The 20687-nt window shown below is 41.7% G+C and overlaps 1 protein-coding gene across 27 annotated transcripts in view; it reads left to right on the top strand.

Annotated features, from left to right (window-relative positions):
• The window catches only part of ARPP21 (cAMP regulated phosphoprotein 21), a 267880-nt gene that overhangs the window by 158977 nt on the left and 88216 nt on the right, over window positions 1-20687 (top strand). For 17 of the 27 annotated variants that reach the window (XM_065583668.1, XM_042860290.2, XM_065583670.1 and 14 more), the window contains 3 exons: window positions 355-392; window positions 6545-6604; window positions 14537-14766. In XM_065583668.1, the coding sequence (XP_065439740.1) occupies window positions 355-392; window positions 6545-6604; window positions 14537-14766 (328 nt within the window). The remainder of the gene's footprint in view (window positions 1-354; window positions 393-6544; window positions 6605-14536; window positions 14767-20687) is intronic. The other 10 variants (XM_065583673.1, XM_005302674.5, XM_024107789.3 and 7 more) reach the window with 2 other exon arrangements.

A 20687-nucleotide genomic window follows, 5' to 3' on the forward strand; every position in this document is an offset into this window, starting at 1 on the left:
CTTTATTGCTAGCTGGTAGGCAGACTAGTGGAACCTTCTGCTTCTGTTTCCCTCCAAAACGTCAGCACTTTGTATACATCTGGCCTCTTCTGATCCCAAGACTGAGAAGTCTGAGTTTGTTTCAAAACTGAGATGAATTGCAAGTAACATATTGTAATGCATGGGAATTATTTTACTGGTGTGACCTTATTCTTGATTTCCCCCCCCTCTTGTCTTCTACAAATGCAAATGATGCATGAATGAAAATCCCCTTGAGCCTGAATGGGGAAGATAATTCTAAAATCAAGCAAGAAATTGGACAATAGAACATATATAGAATGTCTGGTTCAATCTTTTTTTTTTTTTATTTTTCAGTCAGTTTGCTCCCAGGAAAACCTTTTTGTGGAAAACAGGTAAAAAAATTGCATTTAAAAAAAAAATATTGTAGCTGTTAGTCTCAGGCTCATTGTTGAATTAATTTGTGATCCAACTTATTTGAGGGCTTTCCCTCTTTAGTGGGATTTGTACTTAGATCGTCTTCAGGTATATGGTGATATAAGAGCATATCAGATGTTGCTTGCCGCTTTCCAAAGCTGTTGAATTTAAGGTTAAAGAAGTGCTTGTTAAAACAGCAAAACACCAATGTAATGATCAATTATCAATGGCCCACCACTCTGGAGTGCTGAGAGGATTTAACTAGTTAGTTAATCTTTGTGAAAGGCATTGAAGTTATTGGATGAAAAGTTTTATAGAAATGTGGAATGTTTCTGTTGTTGCTATTGGATCTGATTTTCAGAGATATCGAACACCTTCATATCCTTCACTCATACTTGTGGGTCTTCTGCACTTCTGAAAACCAGGACTATTATTATTATTGTGTAGTAATAATCAGGGCCGGCTCTACCATTTTTGCTGCCCCAAGCAAAAAATAATAATAATAATAAAAAAAAGCCACTTGGACTGTGCCACCCCAAGAATGGACGGAATGCCGCCCCTTAGCATTTGCCGCCCCAGGCACGTGCTTCCTCCGCTGGTGCCTGGAGCCGGCCCTGGTAATAATGAAACTATAATGGTTGCTATTATTATTTGAGACAACTCTTATTTTACATTACTCTATCATGGCCTCCTGTGGACAATCTTGCGATGACAAATCTATTGACACTAAAAGAAAAAACAAACAAACAAAAAAGCCCTCTGTGTATAACAAAGGTGAAGGGCTAGATTCTTAGCTGCCATAAATGTGCACAGCTCCGCTTAAATCAGTGAAGCTGCACCCATTTATTCCAGGGGAGAATCCGATCCTCAATGCTAGGAAATTCATTGTGAATGTTTGAGTAGTGCTGGCCAAGGATTGTTCTGTACAGATCTCAAGTACTAGAATTGGCTATCATTGGGGTAAGGAGGGGTGTGGCAGGAGTGAATGCTTATCTTAAAGAAGCACTATGTATATCCATTCTCACTGCTATCAAATACACTTAGGGTATGACCCAGGGGTGAAAGTAACTTAAAGGACTTACCGGTACTCTGGAGTTCTTAGGAGGGGGTGGGGCCTCAATCAGAAGAGGCGTGGCCTCTACCAGAAGAGTCAGGGCTTTTAAATCAGGATTTAAAGGGCCCGGGACTGGGGCTGTGGTAGCAGCAGTTGGGCGCCCCGGGCCCTTTAAATCACCTCTGGAGCTACCAGCTGCAGAGGCTGGGAGCCCTGGAGGTGATTTAAAGGGCCCGGGGCCCCAGCTGCTGCTACCGCAGTGGAGCCCCGGGCACTTTAAATCATCATCGGAGGGGGCCCCGGCCTCTGGCGGAGCTTTAAAGGTCCTGGGGCTCCGCTGCAGTAGCGGCAGCTGGGAGCCCCTGGCCCTTTAAATCACTGCCAGAGCCCTGCCGCTGCTATCTTAGGGCTCCAGCAGCGGGGCTTGGGTACCAATTTAAAGGGCCCCGGAGGGTAGCAGCAGTGGGAGTCCCGAGCCCTTTAAATTGCCACCCGAGCCGCGCTGCCAGAGCCCCGGGGTAGCAGCGGCAGCCGGGGGCTCAGGTGGTGATTTAAAGGGCCCGGGGCTTCGGCTGCCGCTACCACCCCGGGCCCTTTAAATCGTCCCCAGAGCCCTGCTGCCGTCCCCAGAGCCTGCTGGAGCCCTGGGGAGGCGGCGGTGGGGCTCCAGCAGCTATTTTAAGGGCCGGGGTGGTAGCAGCTTCCGCAGCCCCAGACCCTTTAAATAGCCACTGGAGCCCCGCCACCACTACCCCAGGGCTCCAGCAGTCTCCGGGGACGATTTAAAGGGCCTGGGGCAGTAGCGGCTACCGGAGCCCCAGACCCTTTAAATCGTCCCTGGAGCCCTGCTGCCGGAGCCCTGGGGAAGGCAGTGGCGGGTCTCCGGCGGCAATTTTAAGGGCCGGGGCGGTAACGGCTGCCGCAGCACTGGATCCTTTAAATAGCCGGCGGAACCCCACCGCCACTACCGCAGGGCTCTGGGGACGATTTAAAGGGCCCGGGGTGGTAGCTGCGGCAGGCGCCTCGGGCCCTTTAAATCGCCACCCAAGCCCCGCCGCCACTTCCCCAGGGCTCTGGCAGCAGGGCTCTGGCAGCTATTTAAAGGGCCTGGGGCTCCCAGCAGCAGGGGAAACCGATCCGCCCCAGTACGGCGCACTGGCTCTTGCCGGTACGTCATACCGGGGCATACTGGCTTACTTTCACCTCTGGTATGACCTGCATCCTCTGGCCCCCACTTGTGTGTTCATTAAATTGCGCACACATGCATGTGAACTTGAACAGTTCTGGTGTTTCCAAAGTCCCTGATCAGGTAAGAGACATAAGCAATTAAATATAAGCACATGAAGTCAGTGAGACTACTCATAGAATCATAGAACTGGAAGGGACCTCGAGAGGTCATCTAGTCCAGTCCCCTGCACTTGTGGCAGAACTAATTATCTAGACCATTCCTGACAGGTGTTTCTCTAACCTGCTCTTAAAAATCTCCAATGATGGAGGTTCCACAACCTCCCCAGGCAATTTATTCCAGTGCTTAACCACCCTGACAGTTAGGAAGTTTTTTCCTAATGTCCAACTTAAACCTCCCTTGCTGCAATTTAAGCCCATTGCTTCTTGTCCTATCCTCAGACGTTAAGAAAAACAATTTTTCTTCCTCCTCCTTGTAACAACTTTTAACATACTTGAAAAATGTTATCATTTCCCCTCTGTCTTCTCTTTTCCATATTAAACAAACCCAACTTTTTCAGTCTTCCCTTATAGGTCATGTTTTCTAGACCTTTAATAATTTTTGTTGCTCTTCTCTGGACTTTCTCCAATTTGTCCACATCCTTTCTGAAATGTGGCGCCCAGAACTGGACACAATACTCCAATTGAGGCCTAATCAGAGCAGAGTAGAGCGGAAGAATTACTTCTCGTGTCTTGCTTACAATACTCGTGCTAATACATCCCAGAATGATGTTCGCTTTTTTTGCAACAGCATTACACTGTTGACTCATATATAGATTGTGGTCCACTATAACCCCCAGATCCCTTTCTGCAGTACTGCTTCCGAGGCAGTCTTTTCCCATTTTGTATGTGTGCAACTGATTGTTCCTTCCTAAATGGAGTACGTTGCATTTGTCCTTATTGAATTTCATCCTATTTACTTCAGACCCATTTCTCTAGTTTCTCCAGATCTTTGAATTTTAATCCTATCCTCCAAAGCACTTGCAACCCCTCCCAGATCGTCCACAAACTTTATAAGTGTACTCTCTATGCCATTATCTAAATCATTGATGAAGATATTGAACAGAATCGGACCCAGAACTAATCCCTGTGGGACCCCACTTGTTATGCCCTTACAGCATGACTGTGAACCACTGATAACTACTCTCTGGGAATGGTTTTCCAACCAGTTATGCACTCACCTTATACCATCTAGGTTGCATTCCCCTGGTTTGTTTATGAGAAGGTCATTGAGACAGTATCAAAAGCTTTAGTAAAGTCAAGATATACCACATCTACTGCTTCCCGCCCCCATCCACAAGGCTTGTTACCCTGTCAGGTTGGTTTAACACAATTTGTTTTTGACAAATCCATGCTGACTTTTATTTATCACTTTATTATCTTCTGGATGTTTGCAAATTGATTGCTTAATTATTTGCTCCATTATCTTTCCGGGTACAGAAATTAAGCTGACTGCTCTGTAATTTACTGGGTTGTCCTTATTTCCCCTTTTATAGATGGGCTATATTTGCCCTTTTCCAGTCTTCTGGAATATCTCCCGTCTTCCGTGACTTCTCAAAGATGATCGATAATGGCTCAGGTATCTCCTCAGTCAGCTCCTTGAGTATTCTAGGATGCATTTCATCAGACCCTGGTGACCTGAAGACAAAAATTCCTTGGATGAATTAGATAACTTGTTCTCCTATTTTAGCCTCTTCTGTTCCTACCTCATTTTCACTGGCATTCACTATGTAAGATGTCCAATCACCACCAACCTTCTTGGTGAAAAGCGAAACAAAGAAGTCATTAAGCACCTCTGCCATTTCCACATTTTCTGTTATTATTTCCCCTCCCCCATTGAGTAACGGGCCTACCCTGACCTTGGTCTTCCTCTTGCTTCTAATGTATTTGTAGAATGTTTTCTTGTTACCCTTTATGTGTCTGACTAGTTTGATCTCGTTTTGTGCCTTGGCCTTTCTAATTTTATCCCTACATACTTGTGTTACTTGTTTATATTCATCCTTTGTAATTTGACCTAGTTTCCACTTTTTATAGGAGTAGTTTTTGATTTTTAGATAATTGAAGATCTGTTGGTTAAGGCAGGGTGGTCTCTTGCCATACTGCCTGTCTTTCCTACGCAGTGGGATAGTATGTTCTTGTGCCATTAATAATGTCTCTTTGTAAAACTGCCAACTGTCTTCTATTGTTTTTCCCCTTAGACTTGCTCCCCCTGGGATCTTATCTACCAACTCTCTGAGTTTGCTAAAGTCTGCCTTCATTGTCTTTATTTTGCTGTTCTCCATCCTACCATTCCTTAGAATCATGAACTCTACCATTTCATGATCACTTTCACCCAAGCTGCTTTCCACTTTCAAATTCTCAACCAGTTCCTCCCTATTTGTCAAAATCAAATCTAGAACAGCTTCTCCCCTGGTAGCTGTCTCCACCTTTTGAAATATAAAATTGTCTCCAATACATTCCAAGAATTTATTGGATAATCTGTGCCCTGCTATGTTATTTTCCCAGCAGATGTGTGGGTAGTTGAAGTCCCCCATCACCACCAAGTCCTGTGCTTTGGATAATTTTGTTAGCTGTTTAAAAGCCTCATCCACCTCTTTTTCTTGGTTAGTAGACCCCCTACAATGACATCACCCTTGTTTTTTACCCCTTTAATTGTTACCCAGAAACTTTCAACAAGTCTGTCTCCTATTTCCATCTCAATCTCAGCCCAAGAGTATACATTTTAATATATAAGGCAACACCTCCTCTTTTTTTTCCCTGCCGGTACTTCCTGGGCAGGCTGTACCTTTCTATACCAATACTCCAGTCATGTGTATTATCACACCAGGTCTCTATGATGCCAACTATGTCATAGTTGTGTTTATTTATCTGCATTTTGAGTGCTTCCCTCTTATTCCCCATACTTCTTGTATTAGTATACAGACATCTAAGATACTGATTTGATTCCCCCTCCCCCAGTTTTGTCCTGTCTCTCCTTTATCTCTGCTATAAAAGCCCATGCGCTGAACCTTCTCCCAGGTCTCCATGTTCTTGACTTACCTGTGGGCTTTGGACACCTGCCCCCTTCGAACCTAGTTTAAAGCCCTCCTCACTAGGTTAGCCAGTCTATATCCAAATATGCTCTTCCCCTTCCTGGGTAGGTGGACCCCATCTCTTCTTAGCAGTCCTTCTTTCTGGAACAGCATCCCATGGTCAAGGAAGCTGAAGCCTTCCTGGCGACACCATCTTCGCAGCCAGGCATTCACCTCCAGGATGTATCTGTCTCTTCCTGGACCCCTACTCTTGACTGGAAGGATCGAATGTACATGAAGTTAAGCATGTGTTTAAATGCTTTGCTGAATCAAGGCCTTAAACATGTGCTTCACACCACTTCTATTCATCAGTTCACCCGAGCATTTCTTCAAGCTTCAGTGACTTCAGTGGGACTTACAATGTTCTTAAAATTAAGCATGTACAGTATTTTGCTGAATTGGGGTTTTTAGGTCTTATTAGGTATATCTGGGTTTATTTTCTTTAAGAAATAAAAAAAACATGTTTTTTCTTTGGCTTCTGAGAGTTGCAATTTGTTTATTATCAGGAAGTGGTAAAAGATTTCCAGCCTCTTGCTGGTAGGTTTTTATGGCACAATTAGCATCACAGAAAAACCGTCCTGGGACAAAATCATCCTGGGAGTAACTCCAATGAGGTCAAAATAGGAGTGACTTTAGCTTCATTTCTTTAAGTATGGGTACAGACAACTAGAAGTTGTTGCTAAGGAGCAAAATGGGATATAGTATTAAAGACATGAAGTTGAATATATCATTAAAACTCCCAGGTCTATTACCATAATCTTTCTTTTCTTTTCATTTTCAGTAGGCTCTTGGAAGACAACAGTATATGCAATGACACCCATAAGAAAAGACAGCTATTTAGGTTTGTATGGTTTACTTTATTAAAGATTTCTTTCCAACTAACTTTCCCTTGTGAGTTTATCCGTGTTCTCATAGATGGAAACAAGTATTTTAATAGGTGTGGGGGTGTACTGGTGTATGTATGGAGAGGAATTATGGACACAGGACTGGTAGTCAGGACAACTGAGTTCTAATCCTGATTTTATCCATACCACCCATGTGACTTTGGGAAAATCTTGCTTCAAAAGTCTGAATACAATTGGAGTCTTTCCAGTGACTTGAGTGGGATTTGGATCAGGACCTTAGACCTAGATTTCCAAAATTGTCCATGAATTTGGGGAGCAGCAATTTGGGGTGCCTGTGAATGGACTAACACCACTCTGCTCTAATACAAAACACACTCACACTCACACTCTGTTGGATTGGCACCCAAACTCACCCCATTTCTTGTGATTATTTTATTGCCAGTTGAAAGAGAAGTAGCACTTAATAAAGCTTGGGTAAGGCTTCTTTCCCCAAACTATACTTTTTTGGGGGGTTTTCTTCTATGTTCTTTCGGTTCCGGATGCTAATTCCCTTTTTCCAGAGATCCACTCCTTAATATCTATAATGGAGTTAACAGGCTTCACATATCACTGTCAGTTCACATTTTCATAGAGTTTCCAACCTTCCAGCATGGCGGGTCAATAGAAGACCCTACCACCTTACTTAAGTACTCAAGTTGAGACATCTAGTAAGGGACTGATGTTTACAAGTGGTGACCACTCACAGCTCCAGTTTAAATAATTTGGAATGCATGTGCTGAACAACTCTGAAAACTAGCCCCCTACTACTAGGTGTCTCAAACCGAGTATGCAAAAATAGTAAAGACTTTGGAAAATATAGGACTTAACCTACATAACACATGGATAACTAGGTGGTATATTTCTTTACTGTGTGTGTGTGTGTGTGTGTGTGTGTGTGTGTGTGTGTGCGTGTGTGTGTGTGTGTGTGAATGTATATGTTTGTTTCTCAGCATGTAGTATGCACTCTTCCTGTTTTGGGGGCAGGATTTGAGAAGCCCATGCAGGTCTTCAGGGGTCCCTACACAGCACGGCTGGAAGGTAGAATAAGGCTGGGCCAAGGAAGGGATGGTGTTGTGACCAGTGGATCCATCACAGACAGATCCACAGTCTATTGCCTCAGGCAATAGATAAATTATCTTTTTCCTATAGTGCAGGTCAACCTGGCTTATCTGAGTATCTTGGGTTGGGGAGCATCCAATCTTCAGATAGAGTGAGGTTCATAGTAATTAATGTCGGTTTCTAAATCAATTCTGGATTTGCAGGACAGGAAGGAATTTTGGATAACCCAGCGTTGCAGATAATGAGATTTCAGGTTATCAGGATACAGACGTACTTCATTTCTCTCTCTCTTTTTTACGAAAACATAAATACAAAAGGGCCATTGTTTTTTAAGGCAGGACAATGTAACAGAATCAGCAAGTAATGCTTGCCCATATAGTCTTCTTTCTTGTTAAAATTTAAAAACTATTTTTGCTTTTTAAATCTTTTCCTTTTTTTATTTTATTTTATTGCATCTGTGGTCTTTCTGCTGTGCTCTCCCATTGTTTGGTTTCCCCAAAATTGACAGTAAACACTGCTGATCACATCTTTGTAAGACTCTGATCAAGGCCAAGCGATACACTAAGCTTCCTTCACCTCCACAATAACACAGCTCTCAAACAACAGCAACAAGGCAAGCACCCTTTTGCTTTTCACTTATGGAAAATGTTGTGAAATGGCAAAGTACTAAAATCTAGTCAGAAACTCACAAAAGTTCTGCTTTGAGTTTTTACACAGCTGTGAAAGGCATTTTGTTTTTCATTTGGAGGCAGTTGGTAAACTATTCATAATAAGCCAAATTCTGCTCTTAGCCTTCTGCTCTCAGCTCATTGTGTACTTGGAATTATTATTTTTGTTTATGCTAGCAACCACCATGTGCAGGATGCTTTGCAGCCATTCAAGAATGGGCAGTCCTTACCTCCAAGTTGTTCACAGTCAAAGATTGTGCAGGCAGATGGACAGGGGAAGGAAACATATAATGATTCACTGTAAGCCGCATGGCAGAAGAGGGTCTTTAATGTGGTTGGGGTGGCAGCCATGCTGGGGGGTTGTATCTTGAGTAGTGGGCCTCAAGGCAGGAAGCTCTATTTGTGATTGTGAGAGAAGCTGACAATTGGGAAATAAGAGTGGGAACGTCAGTGGAGTGGGAAAAGAGTGCACACTAATAACAAGGGAGGATAAGTAGGGAAGGGTAGAGTTTATATATGCCTTTGAAGTTAGTGACAGGAAGTTTAAATTTGATTAAATAGAGGGGAAGCTGATGGAGGGGTTTGCAGAGGGAAGTGACATGTTCAAATCAGTGGGCAAATAGGAAGCTAGCAGGTGTAATATGGGCTGAAGAGAGGCAATCTGTTTGTTTGGGGAGCCTGAAAGAGGAAGGATGTGACAAATGCCTCAATAAGGAACTTGATCATGGGGATGTGGGTTGGGAGGATGATGGGGAAGGACAGATCCTGGAGATGTTGAGGTGGAAAAGGGGGTGGGATTTGGCTATGACATAGATATGTGAGCTAAGGGAAAGGAAGAAGTCAAAATTAATCCTCAGATTTATAGGCTGTAGATTATAAAGCAAAAAGGGAACATTGAGATCATCTGGTCAGGCTTCATGGATAAAACAGGCTGTAGAATTTCCCTGAATTAGTTCCTGTTTGAACTACAGCATCAGGGCTCCAGGCACCAGCCGAGCAAGCTGGTGCTTGGGATGGCAGCTTGTAGGAGGCGGCACTCTGCCCAATCCTAGGCATGGCCGCTTTTTTAGGGTTTTTTTTTTTGTTGGTGTTCTGCTCCGGCTGCCCTGTAGGGGGCGGTGGCGTGGAGGATAGGAGCGCCCTGCAGCAAGCCCGGCAGGACAGACCATGTCCTTCCCTCCCAGCCGACCGGAGCAGTGCAGAGCCCTCCCGGCAGGCGGCGGGGCCATGGCGCCCCCCTTCTATCTCTCTACCCCCCGCTCCCTCACCTTCCCCCCGCTAGCCGGGGCACATCCCCCTGCACCCTGGCTCCGGCCGTGCCGCAGGTTTCTTTTTTTTTTTTTTTTTTTTTTGCTTTGTCATTCTGGCCGCCCCGTTTTTTTGTTGTTGTTTTTTTTTTTTGCTTGGGCTGGCCCTGTACAGCATGAAAGACATCCGGTCTTGATTTAAAATGTTCCTGTGATGGAGAATCCATCACAGCCTTTGGTAGATCATTGCAGTGATTAATTACCCTCGCTGTTAAAAATGTATGCATTATTTCTAGTCTAAATACGTCAAGCTTCAACGTCGAGCAACTGGATCTTGTTATACATTTCTCTGATAAATTAAGAGCCCTCTATTACTAAACTTCTTCTCCTCATGTAGGTATTTATAGAAAGTGATCAAGTCACTCCTTAATCTTCTCTTTGTTAAACTAAACAGATTCAGCTCCTTGAGTCTATTTCTAGCATGTTTTTCAATCCTTTAATTATTCTTGTGGCTCGTCTTTGAACTCTCTTCAGTTTATCAACCTCCTTCTTGAATTGTGGATACCAAAACTGGACAGAGTATTCCAGTAGCACTTGCACTAGTGCATACCAGAGGTAATATAACTTCCCTACTTCTGCTCAATATTGCCCTGTTTATACGTCCAAAAATGGCATTGGCCTTTTTGATCACAGTGTCGCACTGAGAGATCATGTACAGCTGATTATCCATTATGACTAAGGCCCTACCAAATTCACGACCATGAAAAACGCATCATGGACCGTGAAATCTGGTCTCCCCCTGTGAAATCTGGTCTTTTGTGCTTTTACCCTATACTATACAGATGTAATGAGGGAGACTGGCATTTCTCTAATTGGGGATCCTGCCCAAATGGGAGTTGCCAGGGAGTCAAAAGGTTATTTTAGGGGGGTTGCGGTATTGCCACCCTTCAGAGAGTGGCAGCTGCTGACTGAGAGCCCAGTGCAGAAGTAAAGGTGGGAATACCATACCATGCCATTCTTATTTCTGTGCTGCTGCTGGTGGTGGTGGCGGCTCTGCCTTCAGAGCTGGGCTCCCAGTCAGCAGCTGCCACTCTCCAGCTGCCCAGCTATGAAGACAGGGTGGCCGCCAGCAGCAGTGCAGAAGTAAGGGTGGCGGTACTGCAACTTCCCCCACCACCCCCCCGCCCACACACACACACACACACACACACACACATATGAAGACAGGGTGGCCGCCAGCAGCAGCGCAGAAGTAAGGGTGGCGGTACTGCAAACACCCCCCCCCCCGCCCACACACACACACACACACTAACCTTGCGACCACCCCCCCAAACACACACACACACACACACACACACACACACACACACACACACACACACAACTCCTTTTTGAGTCAGGACCCTTACAATTGCAACACAGTGAAATTTCAGATTTAAATAGCTGAAATCATGAAATTTACTATTTTTAAAATCCTATGACTGTGAAATTGACCAAAATGGACTGCGAATTTGTTAGGGCCTTAATTATGATACCCAAGCCCTTTCCAGAGTCACTACTTCTCAGGATAGAGTCTCCCATCCCGTAAATAATGCCTACATTGATTGTTCCTAGATGTATGAATTTACATTGGCCATATTAAAAAGCATATTGTTTGCTTGTGCCCAGTTTACCAAGCAATACAGATCACTCTGTATCAGTGACCCTGTCCCTTTCATTATTTACCACCCCACTCCCCCCAATCTGCTGTCATTTGCAATATTTGTCAGTAATAATTTTGTCTTCTTCCAAATCATTGATAAAAATGTTAAATTGTGTAGGGCTAAGAACCAATCACTGCAGGACACCAGTAGAGAGACACCACTGGATGATGATTCCCAGTTTACCTTTCAGTTAGCCAGTTATTAATCTGTTAATTAATATGTCATGTTAATTTTGTATCTTTCTAATTTCTTAATTAGTGTTGTGTGATACCAAGTCAAATGCCTTAGATGTCTAACTATATGACATCAACACTATGACCTTTATTAACCAAACTTTTTTATTCTCATAAAAAAGACATTGTTAGTCTGATAAGATTTTTTTCCAAAAACACATGTTGATTAGCATTAATTATATGACCCTCCTTTAATTCTTTATTAATCATGTCCCATATCAGCTGTTTCATTATTTTTCCAGGGATCACTGTCAGACTGACAGGCCTATAATAAACTAGGTGATCTCATTTACTCTTTTTAAATATTGGCACAACATTAGCTTTCTTCTAGTCTTTGGAAACTTGTGCAATATTCCAAGACTTATTGAAAATCAACATTAACGGTCTAAAGAACACTTGAGCCAGGTCTTCAAAACTCTTGGATGTAAGTTATCCAGATGCAAGTTTAAAATGTCTTAGCATTAGTAGCTGCTGTGTAATATCTTCCTTATTTACTGTTGGAATGGAAAATATTGCATCATCATCATGTGATATGATCACATCATCTTGCTTTTTCCCAAATACAGAACATGAATATTTATTGAACACATCTACCTTTTCTGTGTTATTATTGACACTTCTACCATTCCATCTAGCAATGGACAAATATCATTGTTGGGATTCCTTTTGTTTCTAATATACTTAATAAAACTACTTCTTAGTGTCCTTAACTCTGCTGGCCATACAGTTCTGTTTATGTCCTTTTGCTTCCCTTGTCAGTTTTCTACAATTCCTAGCTTTTGATTTATATTCATTGCTATCAAGTTCCCTGTATTATATATGTTATATTCTAGCTGCTTTCATTCTCCCTCTATGGCAGATTGGTTTTTAACCAGCGAAGCCTTCTTTCTCAATTATGGCTTTTTGTGCATCTAGTAAAACATTTCTGAACAGTTCCCAGTTATCAGTCAGATTTTTCTGTTTAAATTCTGTCTCCCAACTGATCTGGTTCATAATTGTTTTCAGGTTTATGAAATTAACCGTTTTAAAGCACCAAGTGTAATATGTTATGGGTTTGGATTATATTCTATATTTGCACGTTATAAATGTGATCAAGTCATGATCACTTGTACCTAAACTACCACTAATTTTTAGTTTTGTGATCAGTTCCTCTTTATCTGTCAAGATGATGTCTGACATAGAATGCCCCCATTTAGGATGCAACACTTTCTAAGTTAGGAAATTGTCATCAATACAATTTAGAAATTCCAAGGATATTTTAGTACTGGCAGCCTAAGGCCTCTAGCATATGTCACTCAAATTGAAGTCCCACATGATCATGTAGCTTTTTTTTTTTTTTTTTTGGACATATTATAGATAGGTGCACACTATTCTCTAGTGTGATTTGATGGAGTGTAGCAGACACCAGCTAGTGCTCTTTATCTGTTAGAATGTTGATCTGTAAGTATACAAGATCATTTGTTTCTGAGTTGTCAGTAACTTGGAAATAAATAATGCCATTTTGACAGAGTGCCATTCTCATGCCCTTTTTGCCCACATGATCCTTCTTAAATAGGTGATAGCCAGTGATTTTAACATTCCAATCATGCAGATCTTCCCACCAGATTTCAGTAATACAATCTGAATTGAATTTATGCATATAAAGGTTCGTCTTCTGCTGAGGTGGAGGCCATCCTGTACAGCCTTCTCTCCCCTTAGAAGGTAGACCAATGTAACACAAAACCAGAACTTTCTGCTTTACACCATTTACCTAGCCAGCAGTTTCAGTTACAGGATCTTTTGTCTTCTTTCCTTTGTGGGATGCAAAGAATCTCCAGGAAGATCAATTGAACATTCTTCTCCATTATCATCCCTGAAGTCACCTATCTGTGAGGTATCCCGTGAAGCAGTGTAGTTATTGCTGATATGCACCCCATCACCAGTGGGTCCTTGCCCACTAACTTCAGAAGTCTTTCCAGTCTTAGAGCCACATCTTATGCCTTGGCTCTGAGAAAACAGTACACCATCATGCTTATGTCTGGTCTTGTCTGAGTGACAGGGAAAATGGAGGTATTGTCACCAGTGTCACAGAAGCACTGGGAGCCGTGATGGTCCAATATAGTTGTCTCAGTTTTGGACAGATTTGTGTTTTCTCTCACAGGTTGTTTTGTTTTTAAGGAGAGGTTATCTTGAGAACTGTCATTTTTCAGACAATAAAGTCCCGATCCTGTAAGATGCCAAGTATTGCCTGCAACATGACACATGCCCTTTGTTCCAATGAAATTATGAGCTGAGGATATTCAGCATCTTACAGCATCAGGCAGGGTTTTTAAAAAATGGGTTTACAGTTTGTCATTTTTTTCCCTACAGGTACTCAGAGCAATATGATGGATTCCTAAAGTCCATACAGGAGTATGGAAATCCTGTTGCTGTCAATGGGAATTCTATACATGTAGGGAGAGCAGAATATTGCAGAACTGAAAAGATAGTTTTGCCCAGAGTTTGAATCCAAAAGATTGTATTGTTTAAATGTTTCTATTGCAGCTTTTGTAATTTTGCTTTTCAGTTTTTCATTTACATTATATATTTTTTGTTGTGTGTTCACGATGTGGTAATGTAAGGGGAAGATAATTATTTATTCAACCGCTGAATCTCTAAATATGATCTCCATTTTTTCCCTGTAATTCAGAGTCAATGAAGAAGGCTAGCACTTTTTATGGAAAACATTTTTCAGATGCATGTGTAATTCTTCTGATGTATATGCTTCTGGTGAAGTTGTTATATATAACTTCACCAGAAGCATATATATACATGGCATGGCAGTGTTTCTATGTTGAATATGTTGGGCCAGGTTCCATCTTCCGTTAGATTCGTAAATTCAGAATCACCCCATTGACTTCAGTGGATTTACTCCGATGTTACACCATTGTGACCAAGAGCAGAATTTTGCCAATATGTTTGTCATTTTTATGCATCTTTGTTTTTCTGATGGTGCTCTAGGGGTAACAGAGATAGTACAGGGAAGGCATCTGGCAGCCGGCAAAGCAGTACAGAGAACGAAATGAAATGGACAGACCACCAGAGGCCATGGAGCAGCACAGATTCAGATAGCTCCAATCGCAATTTAAAGCCAGCCATAACAAAGACAGCAAGTTTTGGTGGAATAACTGTTCTGACAAGAGGAGATAGCTCATCAAGTAACAGAAGTACCGGCAAACTGTCTAAAACAGGTAGCTACTACTGTATTGAGTTCATAATGCTTGTGTGTCTGACATGAGAAATGAGTATGATTGTGTTTGTCTGCAGCCATTCTGTATTAAGAATTACAAGTGGATATGTACTTACTGCAAGTACTGCGTATGTGTGCATGCCTGTATATTGTAGCTGGGTCTACAGTGTTTAATTTTTAAACATGAATAACAAATCCTGATTTGTGTATTCATTGTTCTTCATGGCACAATACTTGTGTTTATTCTTGCATACTGTATGCAGTTGCTGTGGATTAGAAGATGATAGTCCTTTCTGGCAAACAAAACACTTTTTTTTGTTTGTTTGTTTTGTATTGCACAGAGAATTGAATGTTGTAAAACTTGGCCACACTCAAAAATCCAAAGCCCTTTTTCTGAAACGCAGACCTCTGAAGTGGCCATCTGCTTCTCAGAGTGGAGCCTCTGCAGCCAGTCTGCCTCGTTCATGTTGGATCACATGATGTAATGGAAGCTAATACGAATTTTGGATTCTGAAGGCTTTTCATTTTATATTGTAGCTCCAATGAAATGACAATTTGAGAAAATTTTTCTCCTGCTTTTGTGTTTACCTTTCACAGTTATATTAACTTAAGGGTGAGTCATGGTGCATTGTCTACGTAACTCCAAACCATGCCATTTAGCTCTTTTATATGTTTTATATTTATGTATAAATGTGTAATATAAATAATCAGCCCATCCGATTCCTTCCTCAGTTTGGGTCATTTGATAAAAACAGTACAACCCCAGTGACAATCAATACTTAGCGCTTTTCAGCTTCAAAGTGTTTTACAGACCTTAGTTAATTAAACCAAATTCATCAAACCTCGGTTAGCCAAATATCACTTCTCTCCCCTGAGGTTGTACTATATTCTTTGCTGCACTTCAGGTGCCATGTCCAGGAGCACAGTGGAGATCTACCAGGAAGCCCAGCTGACTGGTGGAAGGAGTCTGCATTTTAGCATCTCCATGATCAAAGTGCAGTGAAGAGTTTTGGCCATGTCTCCATATCTGCCAGTTTTAAAGGAGCAACACTAGTTTGAATGCAGCCCCTTTAAAACTTGCTGGTCACAAAGCTGGCTGGGAACCCGAAATACATTTTTATAAGCCCCTGGTTTCAGGTGTCTTTTAAAACTGTGGCAGGTGAGGGTTGTGCTTTTTATGGGCCAGATCCTGAGATCCTTGTTCAGTTTTTCTCTGTCCTTATTGCTAGGTAAAATCCCACTTGAATATAACCTGTATGAAGACCTCCGAATCTGGTCCAATATAGTCATACATATCTCAGTAGTATCTATGCATAGAGTCATACATATCTAGATAGTATCTGACCCTATATAGTCATACATATGTAGTTAGCATCTGTGGGAGCTACATGGCCTCAGTAGTGCTTAAATGACTTTGAAAATACTCACCTGTATGAATGATAAATAAGAACATAAGAAAGGCCGTACCGGATCAGACCAAAGGTCCATCTAGCCCAGTATCCTGTCTACCGACAGTGGCCAATGCCAGGTGCCCCAGAGGGAGTGAACCTAACAGGCAATGATCAAGTGATCTCTCTCCTGCCATCCATCTCCACCCTCTGACAGACAGAGGCTAGGGACACCATTCCTTACCCGGCCTGGCTAATAGCCATTAATGGACTTAACCACCATGAATTTATCCCGTTCTCTTTTAAACTCTGTTATAGTCCTAGCCTTCACAACCTCCTCAGGTAAGGAATTCCACAAGTTGACTGTACGCTGCGTGAAGAAGAACTTCCTTTTATTTGTTTTAAACCTGCTGCCTATTAATTTCATTTGATGACCCCTAGTTTTTGTATTATGGGAATAAGTAAATAACTTTTCCTTATCCACTTTCTCCACATCACTCATGATTTTATATACCTCTATCATATCCCCCCTTAGTCTCCTCTTTTCCAAGCTGAAGAGTCCTAGCCTCTTTAATCTCTCCTCATATGGGACCCGTTCCAAACCCTTAATCATTTTAGTTGCCCTTTTCTGAACCTTTTCTAGTGCCAGTATATCTTTTTTGAGATGAGGAGACCACATCTGTACACAGTATTCGAGATGAGGGCGTACCATCGATTTATATAAGGGCAACTAAAATGGTCCCCCTTGTCTCAGTCTTATTCTCTATCCCCTTTTTAATGATTCCTAACATCCTGTTTGCTTTTTTGACCCCCTCTGCACACTGCGTGGACATTTTCAGAGAACTATCCATGATGACTCCAAGATCTTTTTCCTGACTTGTTGTAGCTAAATTAGCCCCCATCATATTGTATGTACAGTTGGGGTTATTTTTTCCAATGTGCATTACTTTACATTTATCCACATTAAATTTCATTTGCCATTTTGTTGCCCAATCACTTAGTTTTGTGAGATCTTTTTGAAGTTCTTCACAGTCTGCTTTGGACTTAACTATCTTTAGCAGTTTAGTATCATCTGCAAACTTTGCCACCTCACTGTTTACCCCTTTCTCCAGATCATTTATGAATAAGTTGAATAGGATCGGTCCGAGGACTGACCCTTGGGGAACACCACTAGTTACCCCTCTCCATTCTGAGAATTTACCATTAATTCCTACCCTTTGTTCCCTGTCTTTTAACCCCTCTCCATTCTGAGAATTTACCATTAATTCCTACCCTTTGTTCCCTGTCTTTTAACCAGTTCTCAATCCATGAAAGGACCTTCCCTTTTATCCCATGGCAGCTTAATTTACATAAGAGCCTTTGGTGAGGGACCTTGTCAAAGGCTTTCTGGAAATCTAAGTACACTGTGTCCACTGGATCCCCCTTGTCCACATGTTTGTTGACCCCTTCAAAGAATTCTAATAGATTAGTAAAACACGATTTCCCTCTACAGAAACCATGTTGACCGTTGCTCAACAGTTTGTTTTTCTATGTGTCGGACAATTTTATTCTTAACTATTGTTTCGACTAATTTGCCTGGTACAGACGTTAGACTTACCGGTATGTAATTGCTGGGATCACCTCTAGAGTCCTTTTTAAATATTGACGTTACATTAGCTAACTTCCAGTCATTGGGTAGAGAAGCCAATTTAAAGGACAGGTTACAAACCTTAGTTAACAGTTCCACATTGATAAATGCATTGTACAGTGCTGCACACAATATATTGTGAGCCTGATCCTCAGCTGGTGTGAATTGTCATAGATCCAAGGACTTCAGTAGATTTTTGCATCTTTTTAGAATTGAGTCCAATATGCATAAATTAATGGAGAGGCACAGCAGCTCAGTGTAATCTGTAGTACAGTTCTGTGTTGACTGCATTACTCTGCAGCAGTACACTGCAGAGACACAAAGCACTTGAACAGAGTCAGGGAAATCCACTTTGGTAGATTTGGACCCATGCTAACTGCAAAAGATTTAATAGTTTAAATAGCCTTTATAGTGGTGAAATCAATCATATCAAATGATGCACTTACAAAAGCAAAATCCCTGAAGAGCTCTAATAATTTTAAATATATCTGCACTATATATTCACTAAACTCCCACTTTCAACTGACAGCTCTTCTAACACATTAAAAACACTTCAGTAGTATTAAAATACCATGTTCTTTGCAGAGTGATTAGGTATTGTAAGTGCTTTGGAGGTTTTGGGTTTTTAAAAAAAATTATCTAAGTGTTTCGATTTGAAAGCTTGTCAAGCCATAGGAAAGGAAAAAGAAACTACATAAAAAGGAGGAAAAAAGAGCAATACTGGATGTCAAAATAAACTCTCATTTTCAAAACCACGATATAAAGTGAAGCCGTCAGTCAGGGGAAATAAGACTATGGGGAAAAAAAGATTCAGATGTTATCATTGAAGTGTTATTTTATGGCAATATGGTAGCTGAGAATGAGCATTCCAAAAAATGGAAAAATTCACCTTAGTATATTGCTGTCTTACCCACAGACAACACTATGTGGATTCATGCAACTGTCAGAGCCTCCATACACTATTGGCCTATTGACTAGCTGGTTAAAACTTTATTTTTACCACTTGACGTAGTGATATTTGCCATGGCATTTTCAGTATTCTGTAATCTAATTTTACAGAATACTACTAATATTGCAGTACAGCTTACTCCTGGGGGAATTCGGCACCAAAAAAAAATAATAATAATTCTGCTCACAATATTTTAAAATTCTGCAAAATTCAGCATATTTTATTTGTCAAAATAACACAATATAATCACTCCAGTTTCAGCGTTGGTAATTTATTTAATAATACCTGTCAACAAATATGTCAACAATACAGACAACAGCAAAAAAGATTCTCCCTGGAGTAGAGAGCTAAAGAAACCCCTACAACAATCCAGTTCCAGTTGTGGGGTGCTGGAGGGGCCCCAGAACCCAGACACCATCAACCCCCTCCCTCCAGAGCCCAGCCGTGCCACAGCCCCCAGACACCAGCCCCCTTTCCCCACAGAGCCCAGCCACAGGACAGCCCCTGGCCCAGACACCAGCACCACCAGAGCCTTTACTTCCCCCAACTTCTTTACTGTCCCATCGGGGGACATGTGTGGTGCGTCCCTGCCCTTCCTCACCCTTTGCCAGAGCTGGGTCTCCCAGGCCCTCTCCAGTCCCCCAGGAGAATGAGGACTGAGAACTCTGCTCACTGCGAAATGGGCTCTGCAGAGTCCAGCAGCCCCTAGTGGCGGTCAGAAATTCTGTAGGGGAAACAGGAAATTCTGTGAAATTCTGCATTGCGCAGTGGCACAGAATTCCCCCAAGAGTAACAACTAAATCCTGTTGTTCAGCAAACATTCAAGGCTTTATTATGTGTTTCTATTGCGATCGCAGACAAATAATGCAGTTAGCACATTTTCATTTATGTACAATATACAAGAAGCCAGCTTGCATTCAATGATAGGTCACACAGTTCATCATCAACTAAAAGAAGATAAAAGATCAAAGGACTGGTAATCATTAAGCAAGACTGCAAACACATGACAGTCATGCTGATGCCATAGCAATGTTATCAACCAAATAACTTCAATTGGAAAAATATCAAGATTTTAATTAAATCTAGTGTATGCTCAGAGATAATTTGAGAAAATATGCATTAGTACAATACCAGCCAACACAATCGTTTAGTGTTGTGATTGGTCTAATTTCTGGTTATTGGCTTGGGGTGGGGTTGGCTGAGTGGTGTTTAGTGATATATAGGAGGTCAAGCTAGAAGATTTGATGGTCCCTTCTGGCCTTTCTTTGTCTCTTCTGTATTGCTTCAGACATCTGGTCCCACCTTACATAGGACACAGAACATGTCCTTCTCTGTGCTCTATTGCAAAAAAAACCAAAAAGGCAGCAGAGAAATGGTGGTGCTGTGCTCTCAGAATGAAACAAGGTGCTCTAAATGCACTACATGGCTGGCTTTCCTTTTTACTGTTTTTATTGCATACTGTTCCGGTGACACTTGCTAAAAAAATCCATTTTAATTTAAAAGCACAGTTTGTATGTTGCAAATACCATGTTACCTATTGCTTATATATTATGAAGCATAATGTATATCAAGAGATGAATTATTAGAGCTATCAATCAATACTGTGGGGGCAGGGAGGAGGAGTTAATAATTCAACAGATTACTCATGTTGCATTCCTGCAATTTATGACATCATCCACCTCTTCAGTTGGTTTAGACTTCTGTAATATAAATGACTTCTTTTCAGGATTGTCTAAGTATGCATATTTGTGGAGAAATAGATGTCCTTGCATGTGGATCTGTCTATCATAGATATTCAGCTCCCATCCACACTCATGATGGCAAAATGTGGCTCTTAGTATGATGACAACCTTTTCCTTTACTAAAAAGCAACAGAGAGTCCTGTGGCACCTTTAAGACTAACAGATGTATTGGAGCATAAGCTTTCGTGGGTGAATACCCACTTCGTCAGACACGGC

Source organism: Chrysemys picta, chromosome 2, assembly GCF_011386835.1.
Source record: "Chrysemys picta bellii isolate R12L10 chromosome 2, ASM1138683v2, whole genome shotgun sequence".
Classification (NCBI taxonomy): Eukaryota; Metazoa; Chordata; order Testudines; family Emydidae; genus Chrysemys; species Chrysemys picta.